A 20,478-nucleotide genomic window follows, 5' to 3' on the forward strand; every position below is an offset into this window, starting at 1 on the left:
TATGTTGGTGACATCCTGCCTATGGAATCTTTTCAGGCATAAGGAAGGTATCTCATTTGATATAAAATATTTCAACTAAGTTGTTGACCTTTTAGCTTACTCAAGCAGTCAAAAGACAGTTTATGTTGTTTATTCCATCCATGTTGTTGATGGAACTGTTTTCAGTTTTTACAGCTGCTCTGCTCTTTTCCAATTATTTTCGTGTTAAAGTTTAACTATTATTTTAAGGTGCATAAATTACATGCTACCCTGAAGTTCTTGAAAGTAAAAGAAATTGCACATGCCATTAGTTACTACAATTAAACAAATACATCCCATTTCCCCGCAAAACATACATCCAGCTATATGAATCTGCTGAACATAATTCCTTGCTTCTTGCAGATTCTCAGGAGTGGCTTTGATTAAGGTGTTTTTCCATTTGTGTACATCACTTCCAAACAATACAAAATTCAAGTGGTCCTCTTCTTTTATATCTTCTAATATTTTTAGCAGTGCTTCTTTTGTCTAAAATTAAACATAGGAACAAAGTTTAAAGCAAGAGCATTGATAAAGATGTAGAGGCTTAAATCGGATATGTCCAGCAATTATCTTTATGCACACAGGAGCTCAGTTTGGCTAAGTACATAAGCACAATCAACTATGGAAAAGCTGTAATAAACCAGGATATACTTTATAGTTGGATTCATAACAGGGATAGGCAGTTTGGCTCCATAGAGATATTCTGGATTACCAGTCCCACAGTTTCTTGTTATTGTCCATACTGGTGGGGGCTGATGGGATTTAGTCCCAAGCCTCTTCAGGATCCTGGATTGCCCCTAAACCTCCCCCTTTGGCTGCCCTTGATGCCTTTTCTGGAGGAGCCACTCAGAGCCTCTCTGGAAGCCCTTTCCAGTAGACTTCATGTTTTGCATGATACTACATCCCAAACTGCATCCCTTTAATTCTGCTCCAGGCCGAGGGTTTGTGAAAATTCTGGCCATTGGAATATTAACCTCTTGATATCCTTATGAATAAAACTTTTTAAAAGCCAGTAAGGGATTCCTAACCTTCAGAAGAAGAGAGGTGTGTCAATAAAAGTTTCACTGCACAAGGGTGGAGAGAGACCCTTTAGTTTTGTGTCCTAAGGGCAAGATCATTCTTCTGGAAGACCCACCATAGGTCTTCCACAAAATCAATATTTTCATGTCCAAAAAACCAAAACATTAGAAGAAACAAGGTGCACCAGTGAGCTCTCCAGTCCCTCTGGCACCGACAGCAAGAATGGCCAAGGAGGTACAGATCCCAATAACCAGACAGGAAGAGGCAGGCCTGCAGCAGGCCAGAAGATCTACATCCTTCAAAGTCTCTTCCTCCATACCATCTAGAACCTCCATATGGGAGGTCTTCTGTTGGCATAAGATGGAAATATGAGTTCCATGTTAGAATGCAGCCTGACTTTAGTAGCAGTCTGGCTAGGAAATGGTGGGGGGTAGGGCTCTCTGTGAGTGCAAAAAGCCAGATTAGTGTAGTGGTTAAGGTATCAGGCTAGAAACCAGGAGACTGTGAGTCCTAGTCCTGCCTTAGGCACAAAAGCAACTGGGTGACCTTGGGCCAGTCACTCTCTCTCAGCCCTAGGAAGAACGCAAGGACAAACCACTCCTGAAATCTTGTCAAGAAAATTTCAGGGACTTGTCTGGATTACTGCAACATGCTCTACATGGGGCTGCCCTTGAAGAGCATTCGGAGGCTTTAACTGTTACAGAATGCGGTTGCACAGGTAGTAAATGGTGTCAGGTATGCGACACGTGTAACACCACTATTGTGTCAGCTGCATTCATTGCTGGCATGTTTCCAGGTGCAATTCAAAGTGCCAGTTGTCACCTTTAAAGCCCTTCATGGCTTGGGGCTGGGTTACCTAAGGGACTGTCTTCTCCCAATAGTTTCTACCCATCCAATTTGGTCTGGCAGGTTGGGCATGTTGCGGGTCCCGTCAGCCGAGTAATGTTGGCTGGGGTGGACAGGAGACATGCCTTCTCTGCTATAGCCACTGCCCTCTAGAACATTTTCCTTCTGTGATGGATTATATCTACAGGGAGGAGAGTGACGTGGGAGATCAAGGCTATCGGGAAGGAGGGGGTGCCTCCCAGGAGAGAGGAGGAGGCAAGAGGCAGCTGAGTCCGCAACAGGAGCGTGGGAAGCAAAAGAGGTTCAGGATAGCCACTCCCTGGAATCTCACAGGGTATATCCACTGGTTGCTGTAGTGTAGATTTAGTTTGGCAAGTTTCTGTCTATAAGGTGTAAACTAATAAAGGAACTGGACTGGACTGGACTGGACTGGACTGTTTCATTGTTATTCTTGGGCTGGGCTTGACCCCTTCAGAGATTAAGATGACCCCAACTCTGCTGGCTTTTCATAAGGTCATGAAGACCTGATTATGTGCCTGGGCCTGGGGCCCCGAGTGTGTTAAGGGCCCTATTTCTTGGCCATATTAACATCTATGGAAATAGTTTTACTTGGTGACCATATATATTTATTTGTATTGTTTTAATTATTTTATGGTTTTACAACTGTATGCTGCTCAGTCCCTTGTTGAGATGGGCAGCTATAGCAAACAAACAAACAAATAAATTTGCCAGGAGTCGATGCTGATTCAAAGGCACAAAAAATAAAATGAAATTGTGAGCGCACGTTCTCAGCAAACACTACCAGGATATGTAGATGAGCCTTAAGAAGGATAGTTCAGCTACAACCTGTGTGCATGTCTGCTTGTATGTGTGCAATTTTTTCCTTAAAAAATTGCCTTACATTTCTTTACATTTTAATGCACTTATTTTACTTTTGTGTAGGGGTGTGTGTGTGTGCCTTTGAGTCAATGTTGACTCCTGGCAACTACCTGGACAGTTCCTACAGTTTTCTTAGCGAGGTTTTTCGGAAGTGGTTTGCCCTGGCCCACTTCCTAGGGCTGAGAGAGAGTGACTGTTGGTTTTGTGCCTAAGACAGGACTAGGACTCACAGTCTCTTGGTTTAACAACTGCAACAGAAAAGCATGGCCTTTCATCACAAAAATATTGCCATTCTGAAGTTATAAAATGTGATGGACAATTATGGATTAAAACCACATCTTTTGTAGTCTTGGTTTAAAATCATTCAAAACCCATGGCTCTTTCAGATGGCAAAATTAATTTCTAAGAAATTAACTACATACTGCTTTGTGTTTTGTAATCTTTTGCAGAACAGAAAATAAGTATTTAACGTTTTTTAAATGTCACGATTTTTTAAATGGTGTTTGTATGTACTAGTTTCTTATAAAAACCATACTTTTTTCAAGGAACAGAATTTTCAGGAAAGAAATAGATACTGCCAACTAAACAGGGAATAAAAGATAAAAGATTTTTATTCTGGAATAAACTGTGTTCAAAGTTTGTGTGTGTGTGTGTGTGTGTGTGTGTGTACACATACTGTATGTAGGCAAAATCTCATCAAGGAGCTGTTGATAGGAGAGAAAACAAGGGAAAATTTATCTTGCTATTTCTTCTGAACATCCATCAGCAAACTTGTGGCTGCTTTTTATTAAATGGATTTCTTTGTATAGCCTACACTGGTGAGCTGTGTGTGAAATTCTGATTTCTACCTGCAGTTCCCCATCAGCTGAAACTTACTCTCACACACACTCCCTCTATCTCTGGAACTCAGGTAGTGAATACAGTACGCAGAAGCAAGGAATGGTAAATAGAAGGAGTAGCAGATGCAATTTTCCCTTCAATCATGAAGACGGAGGATGAACAATGTCTGGGAGGGAGTGGGGTAAAAAATGTCAAGATGATGGCAGCAACTGTGTGATTGAAACCCTGCCCCTTTTTTATATGTTGTGTTGCACGTGAACGCACATTAAAAAGGGGCAGGTTATTAAGCCATATGGTCATGGCCATCATAGCCTGGAGTCAAGAGTGCTGGCAAAGAAAAGCAGTGAGGCGAGCTGAGAGAAACTTTCTGCTAATGTATGTATTAGTTGTCCTTGAAGTGGACTTCAAAATATTGGGTTACCTGTTCTAGTTTTCGTCCGCTCATGGAGATGCTGACATCTATGATAAAAACAATGTTCTTAGGCAAGCGTAAAATATTTTTGGGTGCAAAAAAGTGTACAAAGTATCCATTGACAATCTGAAAAATAAGAAGGTAAAAGATATATGAAGTGAAATTTCCATAAGATACACTAGCACATCAATTTAACTAAGTTCTGTTTACCTGTATATCACCTGGAGCTTCTCTGTTCACATCATACTTTATGATAAAATCTCCATTCAGTAGGGTTGTTAGACAGTTTACACAGGTCCGTTGTTGATCAAGTGTTGGTTTGAAAGACACACGGCCCTGAAAGCACAACATACACCCCTTTAAATACACAGACACAAATTTAACAAATAGACCTATGTACATCCAATCTGTGTTCAGTGGGAATCTATGAATAGGAATACCTGCTTCACAGAGAAGTCAACGTCTTGCATATGAAACAATCTAAACTTTCAAAGCATACAGCAAAACTCTATACTACTCCCTCAAATGACTGCCTAGTCCAGAGGGTCTGAAACCTTCTTGCTTCAAGGTTCCCTTAGTGTCTCAGCAATTCTTTCGTGGCCCCTTAGCGGTTCCCAAACTGCACCACGGCGCTACCAAAGTAACAGTCAGATAAAAGGGGCCTGAATCTGGGGCAAGAATGTAATGTGAGTAAACATTTCAGACAAGCCCCTCCTTAGTTCACACTGGGATAAAGGGTTGGAGGGGGGAAGCACGTTCAGACTTGCAAGATTCTGTTACTAAAGCTTTATAATAAAAGTAGCCCTCACCTACATGGCTTTCGTCTCCTTGTCAGCTCTACTCTGAAGGGCTGAGAATTTATTAAGTAGTAAAATAATCCCACAGCATCCCTGAGAGTTCACTGAGGTGCCCACAGGCACTGTGGCACACAATTTGGGAACTGTGGGCCTAGTCTAAACTTCCAAATTAATTATTGATTTCTCATGTCCAATTAATATATTATTCCCTTAATATATTCCCTTCATTCCCTTAAATGTGGTCACCTAGGGGGACCTAGGAAACACACCTTTGCTATAGCAGCCCCTGCCCTGGGAACAGCCTTCCCCATAAGATCTGGCAGACCCCCCCCCTTTTTTTTAAAGCTTTCCAGAAGCCCTAAAGCCATTGGTCAGGATGCTGGGATTTGTTTTGGGCTATTTTGGCAGTTAGTTTTATTGTTTCCTTTGATTTTATTATGGTTTTGTGAGCCACCCAGAGTTGTCACATACTGTATAAGAAGAACAGCCATACGAGTCTTCCAAATAAAGAAAATAAATCAATATTGATGCTTCATGTATTATTATAAAAAATAAAAAATATAAAACTCATTTTGGCCTAAGATTACTATCCAGTGTACCTTTTTTCCTGACAAAGACTTCTGTATGACTGGTAACAAGTCATTGGTGATGAATGAGCCTTCAGCTTCCAGGTAACTGATGCCCTGGGGTTCAAAGATGTTGACCTCAATCTGAAATGTTAATTTGAATCATGCTGTCACTGACAAATTCAATGACAAATTCAGGAACAGGCCCACTAAGAGAACCCCATGCAAATGCTAGTTTCTAAACGTTCCTTTGAATCCTGAGTAAGAACAGTCACTATACTATTGATCATCTTAAGTAGAATAAATACATAGTAATGAAAATTACAAAATGTATACTATCACTCATTTAAGTCCATTCTGAAAATCTTAACACCATCAACGTATAGTTTCAGAGGTACATTACCTCAAAGTTCTTGACAAGTTGCTTTGGGTTGACTTTTATGAACATCTCATAATAGCCAAATCTTCGCTTCAACAGCTCCTCAAAGATCAACTCAAAAACCACTTCGCTGGCTGCTGCAATATTGACTGAAACAGTGAATTTTTCTGTCTTCCTCCCAGAAGCCCTATAAAGGTCCAGTTTTTCAATTAAGCATATACGTATTAAAATAAAATGCATTTTAGGGGTTTTTTTCTATTTAAAGGCATAACTTTTGAAAGTTACACTTATCCGTGAAATTAAAACAAACAAAAAAATCAAGTTGTCAGAGAGCTCCGGCATACACTACCAAAATGGTATTTTGGACACTGGTATATAATGCAGTTCTTGAGCATGTGTGCTCCACAGAATGCAAAGCCTGGACTTAGAAATAGCATTGAACTTATTCATTCCTGCCCATAAGCAACTTGATGAAATATCACACAAAAGTCAACTCTTATTCCCATGACACTGAGTTCTGTGTACAAATCCATACATTTCTCTCCCTTTTTTCACCCAGCAATAAACTATGAGGATAGAAGAACATTCTTACTTTACTAGACCAGCTGTCTGTCCTCTTGAAACTGCTTGTTGGTATTGTTTCTGAGCAGCTTCTTTTTCCTTTATAGTTCCTGGATATGTGACACCATCAATTATCCTAGGAAAGAAAAGGTATGTTGTGTGTAATGGCATAAAAATATTTTCTCTGGCCTTTCTCTTTTCAATGCATGAACTTTTTTCATATATCCCTGCGTATGATCTTGTTTAAATGAGAAACATTTCTGTCGTAATTATCTTAACGATTAGACAATTACAGTCCACCGCAGGACAATTATGAAGAATCTATCCGATTGCAGTTGATGTCTTACAGAAGAGAAGCCCTTAGCTCAGTGCCAAGGTATGTGCTTTCCAAACAAAGATCCTAGACTATCTTCAATCACTGGCATTTTTAGATAGGCCACGGAAAGCAGCAGCAGCTATTACTCTAATCCAACAGATTTTTTTCCCCACAAAATCAAGAAAAGAGAGTCATTTGACCAGTAAGACAGTTATTTATTTAAAACATTTTTCTGATACTTGCCCTCTTTAGCCAAGCATCCAAGATGTCTAACTCCAAAGAGCAGAATAAAAATGTGACTACGTTTTTATTTTGAAAAGTGGAATTTGTTATACAAAAGGAGTGCCTCTTATATCTTCCACCGGAGCAGGGCTGGGAACTTTGTGGCCCTCCACATGTGGTTAAACTACAGCTCACAGGGCCATGTGGGCTGGGGCTACTGGGAATTGAAGTGAAATAACCTGGAAGTCACAGATTAATTTTCCCTATTCTACAGTATTATGAAAGAATAATGTAGTTCCTACTAGATATCAAACATGTAATCAATCAGGACCCTAAGAATGAACAAATCGCATTCCAGATGAAAAATGGGGATACATCAAATTAATTAGGCTGTTTGGCAAGTTCAGAGTAGTCAAGGACAATTTATTCCCAAAACTGAGCTAGTCCACATATTGGAAAGCTGAAACCAAATGGGCACCCTTTTCTTTATTTCTACTGCATGGCCAAGTACATTTTCACCTAGTGAAGTGGCTCTATAAAATTGTATAGTCTGTTCACAATTTAGTTGTTTGAGAAAGTAGATTTACATACATGGCGAAGTTTGTGATGAAGGCTGTCTTTGGGAGCTCCACATCAAAGAAGGCTTCCATAGACACATTGCCGCGGTTGATGGCTCGACTGGTGATGGTATTATGAGCAAATCGAGAGGTAATACGAGAATCAATGTTCATGCTATAGATGTCGATGCCATCTGTGTTCTGGAAAATGAGCATTTGCTTGATGGGTTAGTGAAAGATATTGACCAGTTTCAAATTGGGAAGATTGGGGTAATTTAAACAGAATTTAAACAATAGATAAGTATCCATTTTCTTAATATGCATTGGCATACAAAAAGATTAATAGTGCTACCATTAGACTTTCCATTTTAGCCCATCTTAATTTGATTACCTGGGCATAAATACTACAGATACATAAATGCATATACTAGTAAAAGCAATTCAGTGTCAAGGTATTAAAATCTGATCTTCCGATATGCAGCAGACTCATTTTTATGGTGGACAGTCCTTACAGTATACACAAACTTAATGAAAGGAAATCATGTAGAGTATTGATACTGAGCTTGGAGCCGTTTCCCACTTGTGCATTAACTTCTCCCCTAAAGCATGAAACTAAACTCAGTTTAACAGCCTTGCAAAGTGAAACTGGAAGCCATTCTGCCAATGCTCTGCGGTTTCTAAACGGGCAGCACCTTTCGGCATCTGCAATTTTGAGACTGAATACAAAGGCCACCCAGTATGAAGCGTGTATATGAATAATGCAGTTCAGTTCAAAATCAGTGTAATGGGGTGAAAGGTTTTCCAGCACGAGGCTTATAAATAAGGAGAATACTTACAGTATCAGCAACATTTCTCTTCTGTAATGGGAAAAAAAGTAATAAAAAGAGTAAATTATCATAAATATTTTGATATATTCATAATGATAATGCTATATCTTTTATTTTTTTATTTTTTTATTTTTCAAATTTGTATGCCGCCCATCTCCCCCAATGGGTGACTCTTATCTTATCTTATCTTATCTTATCTTGGAAGATGCATAGCTGTAACATTCATTTTTCTTTTTCTTTTCTTTTTTATATATTTATCCATTCATCCCATCTCTCCTCCAAGAGCTGAAGCATTCCTCCTCCATTGTTTCTCACAACAACCCTCGTGATGTAGATTGGGTTTGGAGATAGTGACAGGTCCAATATCATCCAGTGAGGTCCATGACTAAGGGTGAGAACTTGGACCATGGGTTCTTCAGTTCTAGTCTGTCATTTTAACTCCTTTTTAAGAGTACGCTTTCACAACAATTTAAAGCTCAAAATAAAACAGCACCATAATGAATCTACATTAAATAGGTCCTTTGTTCAATCTAGCTGAAAACATGCTCAAGATGGTGAGCGCTTGCCCTCTGGAATGAGGTTCCCCCCCCCAAATTCGAATGGCTCCCACTCTACTGTTATTTCAAAGGGTCTTAAAGACCTGGCTCTTCGCCCAGGCCTTTGGAGAGGATGATTGTTGCCCCTTCCTTCCTTTCTGTTTCCCTCTGGGTTTATTTTCCTTGCCATCGTTATTCCTTTGCCTTGTGCTGTTTTTGTGTTTTTTGTATTGTTTTCTGTTTTTCAAATGTTTCAACAATTCTAAACCACCCAGAGTTGCTGAGAGTTGGGCGGCATATAAATTTAATATATTATTGTTGGTCGCACAGTCAGCCAGATGTTTAGACTGGATTTGGCATTTTTATCCACCTATCGAGTCCTCCCCAAGGACCTGGGATAGGCAGATGTTATTCTTTGATGGTGTTAATGGTATTGTCACAGGATGTAAACTATTCCAAGTAAATCTAGCTTTTGCAGTTGACTGGTGGTGGTGGTGGTGGTGGTGGTAGTAGTGGTGGTGGTGGTGGTGGTATTATTATTATTATTATTATTATTATTATTATTATTATTATTGAAACTTTGAAGGCCAAAACTAGAGAAAGAAGAAATGATAATATTATTTTGTTACTCACAAAACATCTGAGGAAGAAATTAATCAAACATTTCTAGGGAGGATGTGCTATAACATTGCCATCATAACATTGCCATTACCATCCCTACCTAAAGTCCAAACACTGAGCTCTCGAGAGAGGGCCTGTCAGCCTTCTTCAGCTTGATGACCTTCAACCTGATGGCCATGCTAGCTGAAATGCTGAGAGTTCAGTTTCAGCACATCTGAAAAACACCCAGTGATGGAACATTAGCCTTGATTATGGTTTCGCTGATTGAACAGATTATTATTGGAGAAGCTGGCACTTTGGATATCCAGTTTGATCTTTACAGGCCAAAACACACTGCCAGAGTACACTAGAAAGCAGACAATATAAGATTTGCATAGCACAGTCAACAACCTGGTTCACATTCTGAACCAGTTGAGGTTTCTAAACACTGTTTTGCATAATACCACAAATGTAATAGCTCAAACTGCCTGGGCGATTCTAAAAATGGACCTTGTTGCAACAAATTGGTCACCACTTCTGTGGAAGATTTTCGTTTCTATATAGCTGGCTGTACGTGAAACAACCAACATGGTAAAGGATACTCAGTGCCACACAGATGCTGCAAGATGAATCCTTTTTGAGGGCCCTCCATTGCCTGCATGCAGAGTCATGAGGAGGGATAATAGAGAAAACCCCTCTGCTAAGCAGAACCTATCTTTGGGCTGTCCTAGCTGCAGGTTGCCCTGAAGGTATCAGCAGAGGCATGAGGCTACATGCCCTGGAACATGTGGGTGGGGTGGGCTTGTGGCAGGACAAGGGAGTGGTATGGATTTGGCCATTGGCAGGCTATGGGATAGAAGGGTGAGCCAGGTCAGTATTACTGTGTGGGAAAGGAGGGGGTTTTATCTTTCTGCCTTCACTGTAGTCCCAACTGGAATCGCCTGTCCCCTTCTAATTCCTCTGGAGGAAAGCCCTTATAGATATGTGTGTTTCTCTCACTGCAAATAATAGGAGCGGGGCCATAATGTCAAATTTCACCCCAACCCACACATATAGAGTCCAAGACCTGTATCTGCCTCAACCTTTTCCATCCCCTGTTCCTTCTATTTTTTATTTTTTTTTATCTGCTACAAAGGGTCAAATTATGGGTTAAAGGGGTGTAGTTTGGTTCCCAACATACAATTCTTTGCCCAATTCATGATATTAAGTAGGTTCCCCTCTAAGAAACTCTAGACTGTACGAACAAAGAGATATAGAAATAATGGTAGCTAAATCTTTCTCCATGGATTAGCATTTCAGTTATTCTGCATTCCAGAATGGGAATATGCACCATTTGCCATTCTGTTTGTTCCTTTAATAAATTGGCAGTTTCCTCACTCTTTTTGTTACTGATAGGTACATACAGGTTGATAACTCCAGAATGATTACTCTACGACGGTAAGTGCCATCTAAGCAAGTACACAAGTGCCATGAGATCACATAAGATTGTTTTATATAGAGAGAGAGAGTGAGTATTGGATCAATGTTTTGTTAAATCTAGTGTGTGAGTGTCTAAAGCCAAAGTAGAGTAAAGTTGGAATACAGCATACTGAAAGCTGTAGCAAACTGCATATAGTACAAACTTTGGAAACAGGAAAGAATGGGGTTTAATACTGCAATACTGCAATTTCAAAAATAGTAGCTTACATGACCCAATTTTTGCAATCTCCAAAATCCAAGAGAAGTGTAAAATAGGGAAGCCTTGAACATATCAAAATGGATTTAAATAGGCAAGTGGGACAAAAAGAAGGAACGGCATTAATGAGGCAATTAGTATAGCACTATTAGTTTATACTGCCTACTTCTCCACCACATATGCTGTAAGCTCTGATGGATGGAGTGCAAAGAAACCCTTCGAGCCCAAAACACAAACCAGGCTGTCTTCACATGGCGAGGAGTATGATACGATTTTAGGAACAAGTATTGTATCTTGCGTTTCCCTCATATTTGTGCATTGGAAGGAATAAAAATATACATTTAAAACGGGAGGAACCTGCCCCTGGAGCCTTTGCTAGCAGTTCAGAATCAAAACAATGCATGCATAACTCATATGGTTTCAATATCAATAAGTCACTGAGAGCCGTTTGATTGTGGTGGGGTGTAAGTCTAATAAATGAACAAATGAATAAATACACATCTGCTTCTCTGTACACTTACCTTGATATTCCTGACATTACTTATTAAAAAATCATATGATCCAACAGCAGGAATCACTGCCAGCAGAATATAAAACAGCAGACGTCTCCCCATTGTTAAAGACTAATGCACATCAGCAGGAATGCACAAGATCATGCAGTCTTACAATTAGTTCAGTGAAACATGAATCAGAAACTCAGACAGAAAACCAAATATTTGTCAATGCCTGCAAATTGATTACAAAATCCTGGAAATAGCCAATATTTAACAGTGGTTCAACAGAGTCAAAGACTGATCACGTGGGGAAAAGCCAGGCTCTCTTATGGCTAAAAGGGCTTGTCCCTTTGCTCTTGCAACAAGCCCAAATGAAGCTCTGCTGGTTTTCTTCTCTCCCATCCACTCTCAGAATAATCCCGGCTGCTGCAGGAAACCAGCAGTAATGAAAGCTACCCCAGACTTGTTTATTCCTAGGAAAGCCCCAAATAACTTGCTGAATGGCAGATTTACAACTCGGAGTTTTGGAAAATTGGGTTTCTGCCTTCACATATGACAAAGCAGTAGATTAAGTAGAAAAGGAACAAAAAGCTAATGAGCTCATTGACATACATTTCCGAGATTTCCCAGGCATAGTACTTCTGTCTTCTTGTACCTTTTCCAACAAACAGCATTTATTAGAAGGCATAAATTTATGTCTTTTAATAAAATTTGTTAGGTGGATAAGATGCTACCAGGCTCTTTCTGATGTTTTGCCACCACAGACTAACACAGCTCTCCTCCTACAAAGTACTTCTGTCTTGTGTTCACTTATAGTTCCATCTATGGTAATTATTTCTGCCTGTGTTGTAATCTGTTTTCTAACAATGCAGTTTGACTGATTGCCTTTGAGAATGGATTTAGCCATTGCAATAAGCCATGCTTTTTGAATAAGCCACTGTTGCAGAGTTCAACAACATCCCAAGCCATAAACTAATGTTTACAAACCACAGTGCTGAGCCAGATCAATGAACCTGTTCCACCTCTTCTCAGATCTTGGATAGGCTCTGGTCCCCTCCTGTTCTCTTTCAAACTAATCTGCATCACTCCTAAGGACTGTTCCCAGGATCTCTGTAGGTTCTTTTTCTTCCAGAGGGTTTACTTCTTTTGGGCTGTAAGGACTCTGAATGGGCAGGTTCATCCCATGTTTTCTGGAGATACCTGTCTTTCCACCTGTTTCTCCTGGAGCCTAGATTCCTGGACTCTGTTCCTCTCCTCCAGCTGTGTCTTCTACACATATGCCCTTGGTTTCCTAGAGTGACCTCCTGCTGGGAAGATAATGAGGTTTGCCTTGGCAACTCTCATTCCTTCTCTCCTAGTGACAGCATTTCTCATATTTGTTCAGTTTAATCTTTTCTGCATAGCAGGGCATAGGAATGCTTTTTAATCACCATAAATTTCCACTCCATTTTCCAGCTTGTCCACTGAAAAAGTAGTTTAATAAAGGCTGTTTTGGTTGGTACCTTGACCAAAGGGTGATATTGGATGGATGAGGCATCCATGGTGGACATTGTGGCTCCACCATCTTTCCAGACCATTTCTGGATGTCAATCCACCAACACATACACTTGACTTACAGGTAGAAAAGCTTCTGCACTGAGTTTAAGGAAGTCTTTACTGGGAGGTTCTCCTGGCGCATGATTTTTAGGCTCAGCCTCATTAACTTGGGTCTTCACTTTGAGACAGTGTTGCTAAAGGTGTCCTGGTTTTATGGACTTTTTGCTGATGTTTGGACAGAAATGACGATGATTTTCGGATTTGTGAATGGATAAGGAGGGGGTTATGGGAAGAAGGGAACCATATATGTAATCTCATAGGGGGTGGGTAACTATTAATCTGCCTGTACTTGTTGCAAGGAAGGTTGGTGTCACTGCTTTGAATATTCTTTTTTTCCCCCTTCCTCTCCTCTCCTCTCTCCTCTCCTCTCCTCTTCTTTTTCTTTTTTTGCACTTTGTAATTCTTTTCTTTTTTTCTGATTTCAGTTTGTATTACCTTTTAGCACTGTAAAACTTTTTCATAAAAAGTATTTGAAAAGAAAAGAAATAGAAAAGAGAAACTTAAAAAAGATAAAAGTCAGATTGAACTCTGAAGAAAAAGACATACAGGTCTATAGAGAGTGACAATAGAGATATATAGGGATTAGGACAACAGAAATACAGAAGTCAGCAGTCAATAAATATACTGGAGATATAGAATGGAAATATAGTGAAATTGGACTTTAAAAATATATTGTAGGTAAAGAAAATAGATGGTTAAAATAGAAAATGGTTTTATTAAGATTCATTTCTATGCTAGTCTTCAACTTCCTTTCTTTTATTTGTAAGCTTTCTTTTTGTAAAATAAAAGTCTTCCCCCAGCCACTGAAGAGAGATACAAAACATCAATTAATTATCCAAGTTTCCAGTGCTTTGTGTCTGTTGATTCTAGCTCAGTCTGGTTATTGGTGATTAAAAAAAACCCGCAACGGGGGGCATTTCAAAAGGACCACTCTTGTTGATCAATGTAACTAGGCAGGTTCATAGAAGGAGAGGCATTTCCTCAGATACTCTGTTTAGGATTTTAATTCTCAACACCAGCCCCTGAAATTAGATGGTAAGAAACTTTTTTTTTTTTAACTTGCTGTTTCTGATGAGAGGAAGAAGGGAAATGCCCTTGTGTGTTTTTGTGCATTTACATATGTGCCCACGTATGTTCTTGGGTGTTTACATGTGTGAGACTGGTTTGTGTAGGATGGGAATCAGTTAATTTTAGAAACAGGGTACATTATTTTATAGGCAATTAATTTTAATTGAAAGTTTTAGTTCAATTAAAGTTATTCTGTTTGTCTTGACCATGCCCTTCTTTTGGAGCGTAGCATCTGGCAGATATATATATACACATGTATGTACTGCATATGTATAAACAAAAAGAGATTGTCAATTGGGCACATCTGCAGGGATGGAGAATCTCCCAGATTGATTTCAGCCGAAGCTGGCAACCTTAAGCAGATATGGTGAGGAATCTGAACCTTACTTGGAATGTTTGTCTGTATTTATGTTTATATTTATTTATGTATTTATTCCCATCTATTTCTTCCCTGGGGAGGGTGCAATCTTTAATTCATGATTATCTCTCTCTGGCAGGAGAGGTTGTGTACCTTCAATGATCCTGAGAGACAGCAGAATCATGTACTGCATAATTAAAAGTCACACATTTCTGGTACTGTGAACCTGCAGAAGATATGTCTCTGGCTAGAGCACGGGCTGAGAAACAAATGCGACTATGAATTGAAGCACTGTCACTTCTATCCAGGGGGCCGGCCATCTTGACAAAATCAGAACTAGAAGGTAAGTTACGTTGCTACTCTTAAGGAAACTCCTTTGTTTCTAGTCTCTTGTTTTTTTGGCACGCTTTGCGGGGAAGAATATTTTAAATTCTTTTATATAATATAGTATCTGCTTTGATAATATATTGGCCAGAAAACATCTAACTTACCTCTGATAGCAAATTGTGAAACTACATTTTAGAATGTTTTGAGAAAAATTAGAACAGGCAATATTTTGTTCTTTCAGAATTACCATTTGTTCAGCGAGAAGTAGCATGAGGGATCATCTGTAAGTAATTATATGCATTTATATAACCTAATGCAGAATCATTACATTAATTGCCTGGAAACTCAGCCCAATACTCCTCTCTTTGAATTCTTTATTCAACTGGCTAGATGTCATTATTGTTATCATTATCACAAGTGCTTATGTTTATTATTAAGCCAATAAGGAAATTTAGATTGATTTGTAACATTATAATAAGTATGCTATTTTAAACTAAATAGCAGTTCAAAAAAGGATATAACTTCTTAGTAAGGACAAGAATAGGTTTATTTTCCTTAGAAAACAAAGTAAGTTCTTTGTATTTAGGTTTCCATGATGTACCGAGTTTTAATGGCACTAACAATTTCATTCAACCTGTGTGACCACTAACTCTTATGCCCATAATCTAATTAAACAAAGTTAAACTGAAAAAGATGTGGGGGACTTTATGCCATTTAATAACATCATGGACAGTAAACAATAACAATCTTTTTTTTTTTAAGAATTTATTTCCAGTGACCAGCAGGTAACTTCAGTTTTATTCAGTCCAGTTCTATAATCCTTCTTATGTGTCCTGAAAAATACAAAAAGAGAAGGGTTAAGTAGTGTCATTATTACTGTCAAAAGCTGTATCCAGACATAAACCACCTGTGGCATTATATTATTATCTGATTAGCTTATTTACTTTGGTTACCCTAGAATTGCAGTGAGGGGTCCACACAATTCGTTTTTGTTAAAAAGGACTTAACATGAAGTTACAGTTATGTTGAAAAGAAATTTACCCAAATCAATGACATTGACCACCAGGAGGCACTGTGTGACCGGTTTCATCCTTAATTGGGAATCTTCAGATATGGATAGCTGATATTATTCCAAGGGGTTCAAATAACTTCCAACAACCCATGTCTGAGGAATCTCAGTACGAATGAAACCAGTTAGGTGATACCTTTTGCTGGTCAATGTAACTGAAAATACCACACAGGATATACACTGTGTAAAAACAGAAAAATTTCATACACCGCTGTCCAAAAAGTAGGGTGGAAGTCATGTGAAATCCTGTACATGGCGGCATGACATAATGTAATATCTGTATCTCTCTGCTCTGAGAGCTTAAAGTAAGGTGGACTGTATATACCATTCTGATAGAGCTTCCAGAATTAATGAATAGATCATGACAAAAACTACATTTTATTTTCTAACACTTTTGAAACTCCTCTGCCTTTAAGTAAGCTTTTTCTGCAACTCCATCACCACTTGCATTCTCAAGTATGTCATAAAAGCCAAGTTCCAAAGATCCAGGTATTTTAGCCTAGAAAAAAAGGCAGCAAAGATGGTTTATCAAGTAAGCGCTCTTTGGTTTCTCTCACCTAATGGCCCTATGGAGCTTTCCCTGCACGTTAATGTTTCTCCTTCGGCCAGAATGTCCTTCAAAATGGGTATTAGAGAAAAACTGACCTAGGGAACAGAAATAGACATAAACACACAATTACAATTCTTAATGTCATACCAGAATAACCTAGACAACTCACAGGCAGATTACTTCCTGCTTAATGTTGTCATGGTTGAGCTCTATTAAATATTTTCCCATTGCTTTTCTTTATGTAGTTATAATTAATTAATCATTCAGCATTTTAATTAATATTTTGGGATTATATTTTGACCAGTCCATAGCAATCAAAAGCTACAGTTTAAACTTCAGTCCATTCTCTTATTTTTTATATTTATATTTAATTTAAATAATATAAAAATAAATAAAATATAAATATAAATAAAATAAATAAATATAAACAAAAAATATAAATATAAAGGATTATATTTTGACCAGTCCATAGCAATCAAGAGCTACAGTTTAAACTTCAGTCCATTCTCTTATAGTGTCATTTAAAAATAGTTGGGGGCTTTATAATGCTATTTAAGCATTCAAAACAGTCAGTTCTCTGAATATTCCCAGTTGTATTAATAGCTTCAGACTGAGGCAGGACAATTATCACTGGAAGGACATATATTGAAAGGGGCTAAAAACAATACCCCCTCCGTCCTGTGTAACAACATCAGCACCACTTTCATTATGCTTTTTCAGACAGTTCCTACATTCACCGGTTATGAACATTTCTGGAGTTTTGATGCACTACTGTGCTACAAGTTAATTCTGAAATGACTTTTCCATTCAGAAACCTTCATCCATTATCAATGGCTAGAGGTGTGCCATATCATTCATGTATTCTTGTCCAAGAGCACCATGGTCATTGGAGGAAATGGATCTGACTTTATCATCCATGAAGCAAGTCTCACATTTAAATGAAACATTCCACCAAGTAGCCTGCAGTCAAGTTCACCCACTTCTGTGCTGGTACTAAGTTCCAGAGTTTGGTGTGAATTAGCCTGTCCCATCTTGCATTGTTTCAAAGAACCCCTACTTCTATTTGAGACCTGAATTCAGATCTTGATTTGAAAATACAAATCTCCCATTGACTCAGAGACATGCATGGGATGAGCAAATGTCAAAAGCAGCATTGCACCATCGCACTGCACTGCAAGGTTCACAACATGTGTGCATTGTGATATCACACGCATGTATGAAAAAGGTGGAGCTTCAATCACAATCGTGTGACACTGCTTTCCTCATTTTGATGAAAGCCTTCAAGACAGCAGATACCTTTGCTCTGACTGTTATTGGAAGCCAATAAATGGCTTTAACTTTCTCTTTTTAAAAATTTGCAAGGCTGCTAGTCTCTTTTTAGAGAATAAACCCTGCCAAATTTCATAGAAATAATTGCAGTGGTTTCTCTTATAAGCAACAAGAATGTGCATTTATTTTATTCCAAATTTCAGGGGAATTATATATTTCCCCTCTCTTCCATTTGTTGCTTGCTTGCCAATTTGGATAAAAATAACAAACATTATTGTTATTTTTCTAGGCAAGAAACATGGAATATTCCAAGTGCCAAAAGTAGGGAGTTAAAGGTTAATTAAAAGCAATGCAAGGCATTTTTGTTTTCTGCTCAGTTGGGACCAAACTCACAGAGGGTACTAAAGGATAGGAGTAAATGATTGATGAGCAACAAACAGTTGCAGAAATACATGAGCATCCAGAATGTTCAGTAAGCATGTTGTGTTGCATTTTCCAAGCTCCCACAAATTCCCAATATAAACACACACCATTTCTAACCCTAGGAGGAAATTTCCAGCAGGCACTAGAACTGGCCTCTGATTTACTACATCATTATCTTTGTTACAAAACACTGTGATTGGGAAGCCTTGATAAAAAACAAATGTAAATAGAGGCAGAGTCACCAGATATATTTCTCCAGAGTGAGAAATGGAAAAAGAAGGGATACAGTCCCAAAGCTGTACCCCTTTCTTTTTCCTCACTCTGAAGAAATAGGTGCTTCTATAGACACATTGTTGGTGGTCTTCTGAATCCCTAGAAAATTTTGGGGGGCTTCAGATGGAACTCTGCTCTGATCTGAATCTCTCTCAAACTTATCGAAGGCCATTTCCGTATGACTAGTTTTCACTCTCCCAGCCCTCACTTTAGAAGGTGATTATCTTCCTTTCTACTAACTTGAAATGCTGAGAACAAGGTATGAAACTCACTGCCATTCTGCTGATTCAGATTCTGTACTCCATGCAAAAGGGGAAGGAAAGGAAAAATGTTTTTAAAAATGGCTCAGAGACTAATAACATTCCTTGGTTTCATTTGGTGAGGCTACTAAGTCATCAAGCTGACAATTCCTTTACAGAAGCATAAACTCAGTAGGAGTTTTCCAGTTGAGAAATGCATTCACATTAGCTGGGGAATTCTGGGAGTTGAAGTCCACACATCTTCAAGTTGCCAAGATTGAGAAAGACTGGTCTAGAGGACAAAACCAAGCCCTAATCCTCACTTTTCAGCAGGTTCAGCTGTATCACAGCTGAGGCAGAATTTGATCAACTCAGCTCTCCAACACAGCTGATGACATGGGGGCTGTTTTCAGACAGACTCAAAATCCTCATGTGGACATGACTTAAATCTGTCTGACTTGGGTTTGGATTTGCCTAGTTTTGGTGCAAACTCCTAGTAGTGCCACATCCTCGGAGTCTGATTGACAAACCTGGAGAAAAGATTCCCCAACGAATTCTACAGCTGTACAGTCTTGGAAGTGGTAGAGGTTGTGCTACTGCTGCATGAAAGACTACAAGGTGGCATTCCTGTATAGTTACTTTAGGTTCTTATTTTTCCAGGATTTTAGTTATGGGTTTTGTATAAAAAAAAAAAACATTCAGGAAGAAGGCAAGGGAAAAACACTTCCCTACTGCTGAGAAGAAAACCACGTGGCTATGTTCATGAAATCACCAGGAATCAAATTTGATTCAAGGGCAGCTTTATCTTTTCAGTGCTAATGCATCTCAAAGGGTTATTGCACAGACTAGCAAAATAATGTGGATAAGATACTTTGTGGATACTATGATGCTATTGAAAAGCCAAATTTAATTCCAAATTGTATTAGTCTACAGCAGTAGTTACTTACCAAGAAGTCCAGTAACTTGGTTAGAAAAATCATCACTATTCTCAAAGTACAATCCAAGGCAATCAAGTGGGGAAGGTATATAGAAAATTTTGGTTGCAATGTTGTCTGGTCCTGACAGAAAAAGACTTTCTCCATTCGTAAGTATAATTTTTAGCCTAAAAAGGAACAAATTATGTTATTTTCTAATATTCCTTTGACTATTTGTCATACTGTGGTAGTAATTTAATATCACCTGAATTAGTCTTATTGGCAACCACGATCTTAATAAAACATATTTAAATGGATATGTTTACATTTGATTCTTATTATATATCTCTTATGTATTTACCTGAAATATTTACACAGCCTGTTTCAGCACAATGGCCTTATAAGGTAGCTTCCAGAAAGATACAAATCATCACAGAAAATTAGAAAATACCTATTCAAACAACACACCAAGGGTGGTTTCTAATTGGTGTCCCTCCATTGATGGAAGGTGCCATCTAGTACAACAGAAAGAGGGTGATTAAAAAAAAAAATTCTCTTCTTCCTTATTTTCAGACCTACATTTCTTTTAGTAAAGGGTCTTTAATCAGCTTATCTAGATTTGAGGCTGTAGGGGGAGTAGGCTGCTGCTCTCCCCATCTGCTTGATGGATATTTTGCATCTGTGGAGGGGGAACAAATGACTATCCACCCTTTTTTAAAAAAAATGAGTAACAAGTAAAGAAGCTAGAGAAGGCAATATGAAACAAATACATATGTACAGCTGACTTAAAAGCAATCAAAGAGAAATCAGAGTTGTATATGATTCACCCTTATTGATTGGGAACTGT

The 20,478-nt window shown here is 38.6% G+C and overlaps 2 protein-coding genes across 3 annotated transcripts in view; both read right to left on the reverse strand.

Annotated features, from left to right (window-relative positions):
- Positions 1 to 12,257, reverse strand: part of LOC103060236 (inter-alpha-trypsin inhibitor heavy chain H3-like) — a 33,739-nt gene extending 21,482 nt beyond the window's left edge. Inside the window, 9 exon segments of the mRNA XM_088134077.1 lie at positions 336 to 504; positions 4,025 to 4,141; positions 4,226 to 4,351; positions 5,412 to 5,522; positions 5,782 to 5,944; positions 6,350 to 6,454; positions 7,448 to 7,614; positions 8,250 to 8,270; positions 11,573 to 12,257. Coding sequence (XP_087990203.1) covers positions 336 to 504; positions 4,025 to 4,141; positions 4,226 to 4,351; positions 5,412 to 5,522; positions 5,782 to 5,944; positions 6,350 to 6,454; positions 7,448 to 7,614; positions 8,250 to 8,270; positions 11,573 to 11,665 — 1,072 coding nt within the window. The 5' untranslated portion in view covers positions 11,666 to 12,257.
- Positions 12,258 to 15,590: 3,333 nt separating this feature from the next.
- Positions 15,591 to 20,478, reverse strand: part of LOC103060470 (inter-alpha-trypsin inhibitor heavy chain H4) — a 35,592-nt gene continuing 30,704 nt past the window's right edge. For both annotated transcript variants that reach the window (XM_025172044.2, XM_025172043.2), the window contains 3 exons: positions 19,665 to 19,819; positions 16,521 to 16,608; positions 15,591 to 15,727 (listed from right to left, as the gene is read on the reverse strand). In XM_025172044.2, coding sequence (XP_025027812.1) covers positions 15,652 to 15,727; positions 16,521 to 16,608; positions 19,665 to 19,819 — 319 coding nt within the window. In that variant the 3' untranslated portion in view covers positions 15,591 to 15,651. The remainder of the gene's footprint in view (positions 15,728 to 16,520; positions 16,609 to 19,664; positions 19,820 to 20,478) is intronic.

This window comes from Python bivittatus, unplaced genomic scaffold, assembly GCF_059951505.1.
Source record: "Python bivittatus isolate LINGU-HERP-01145 unplaced genomic scaffold, Pbiv_v1 ctg000080_np1212, whole genome shotgun sequence".
Taxonomy (NCBI): Eukaryota; Metazoa; Chordata; class Lepidosauria; order Squamata; family Pythonidae; genus Python; species Python bivittatus.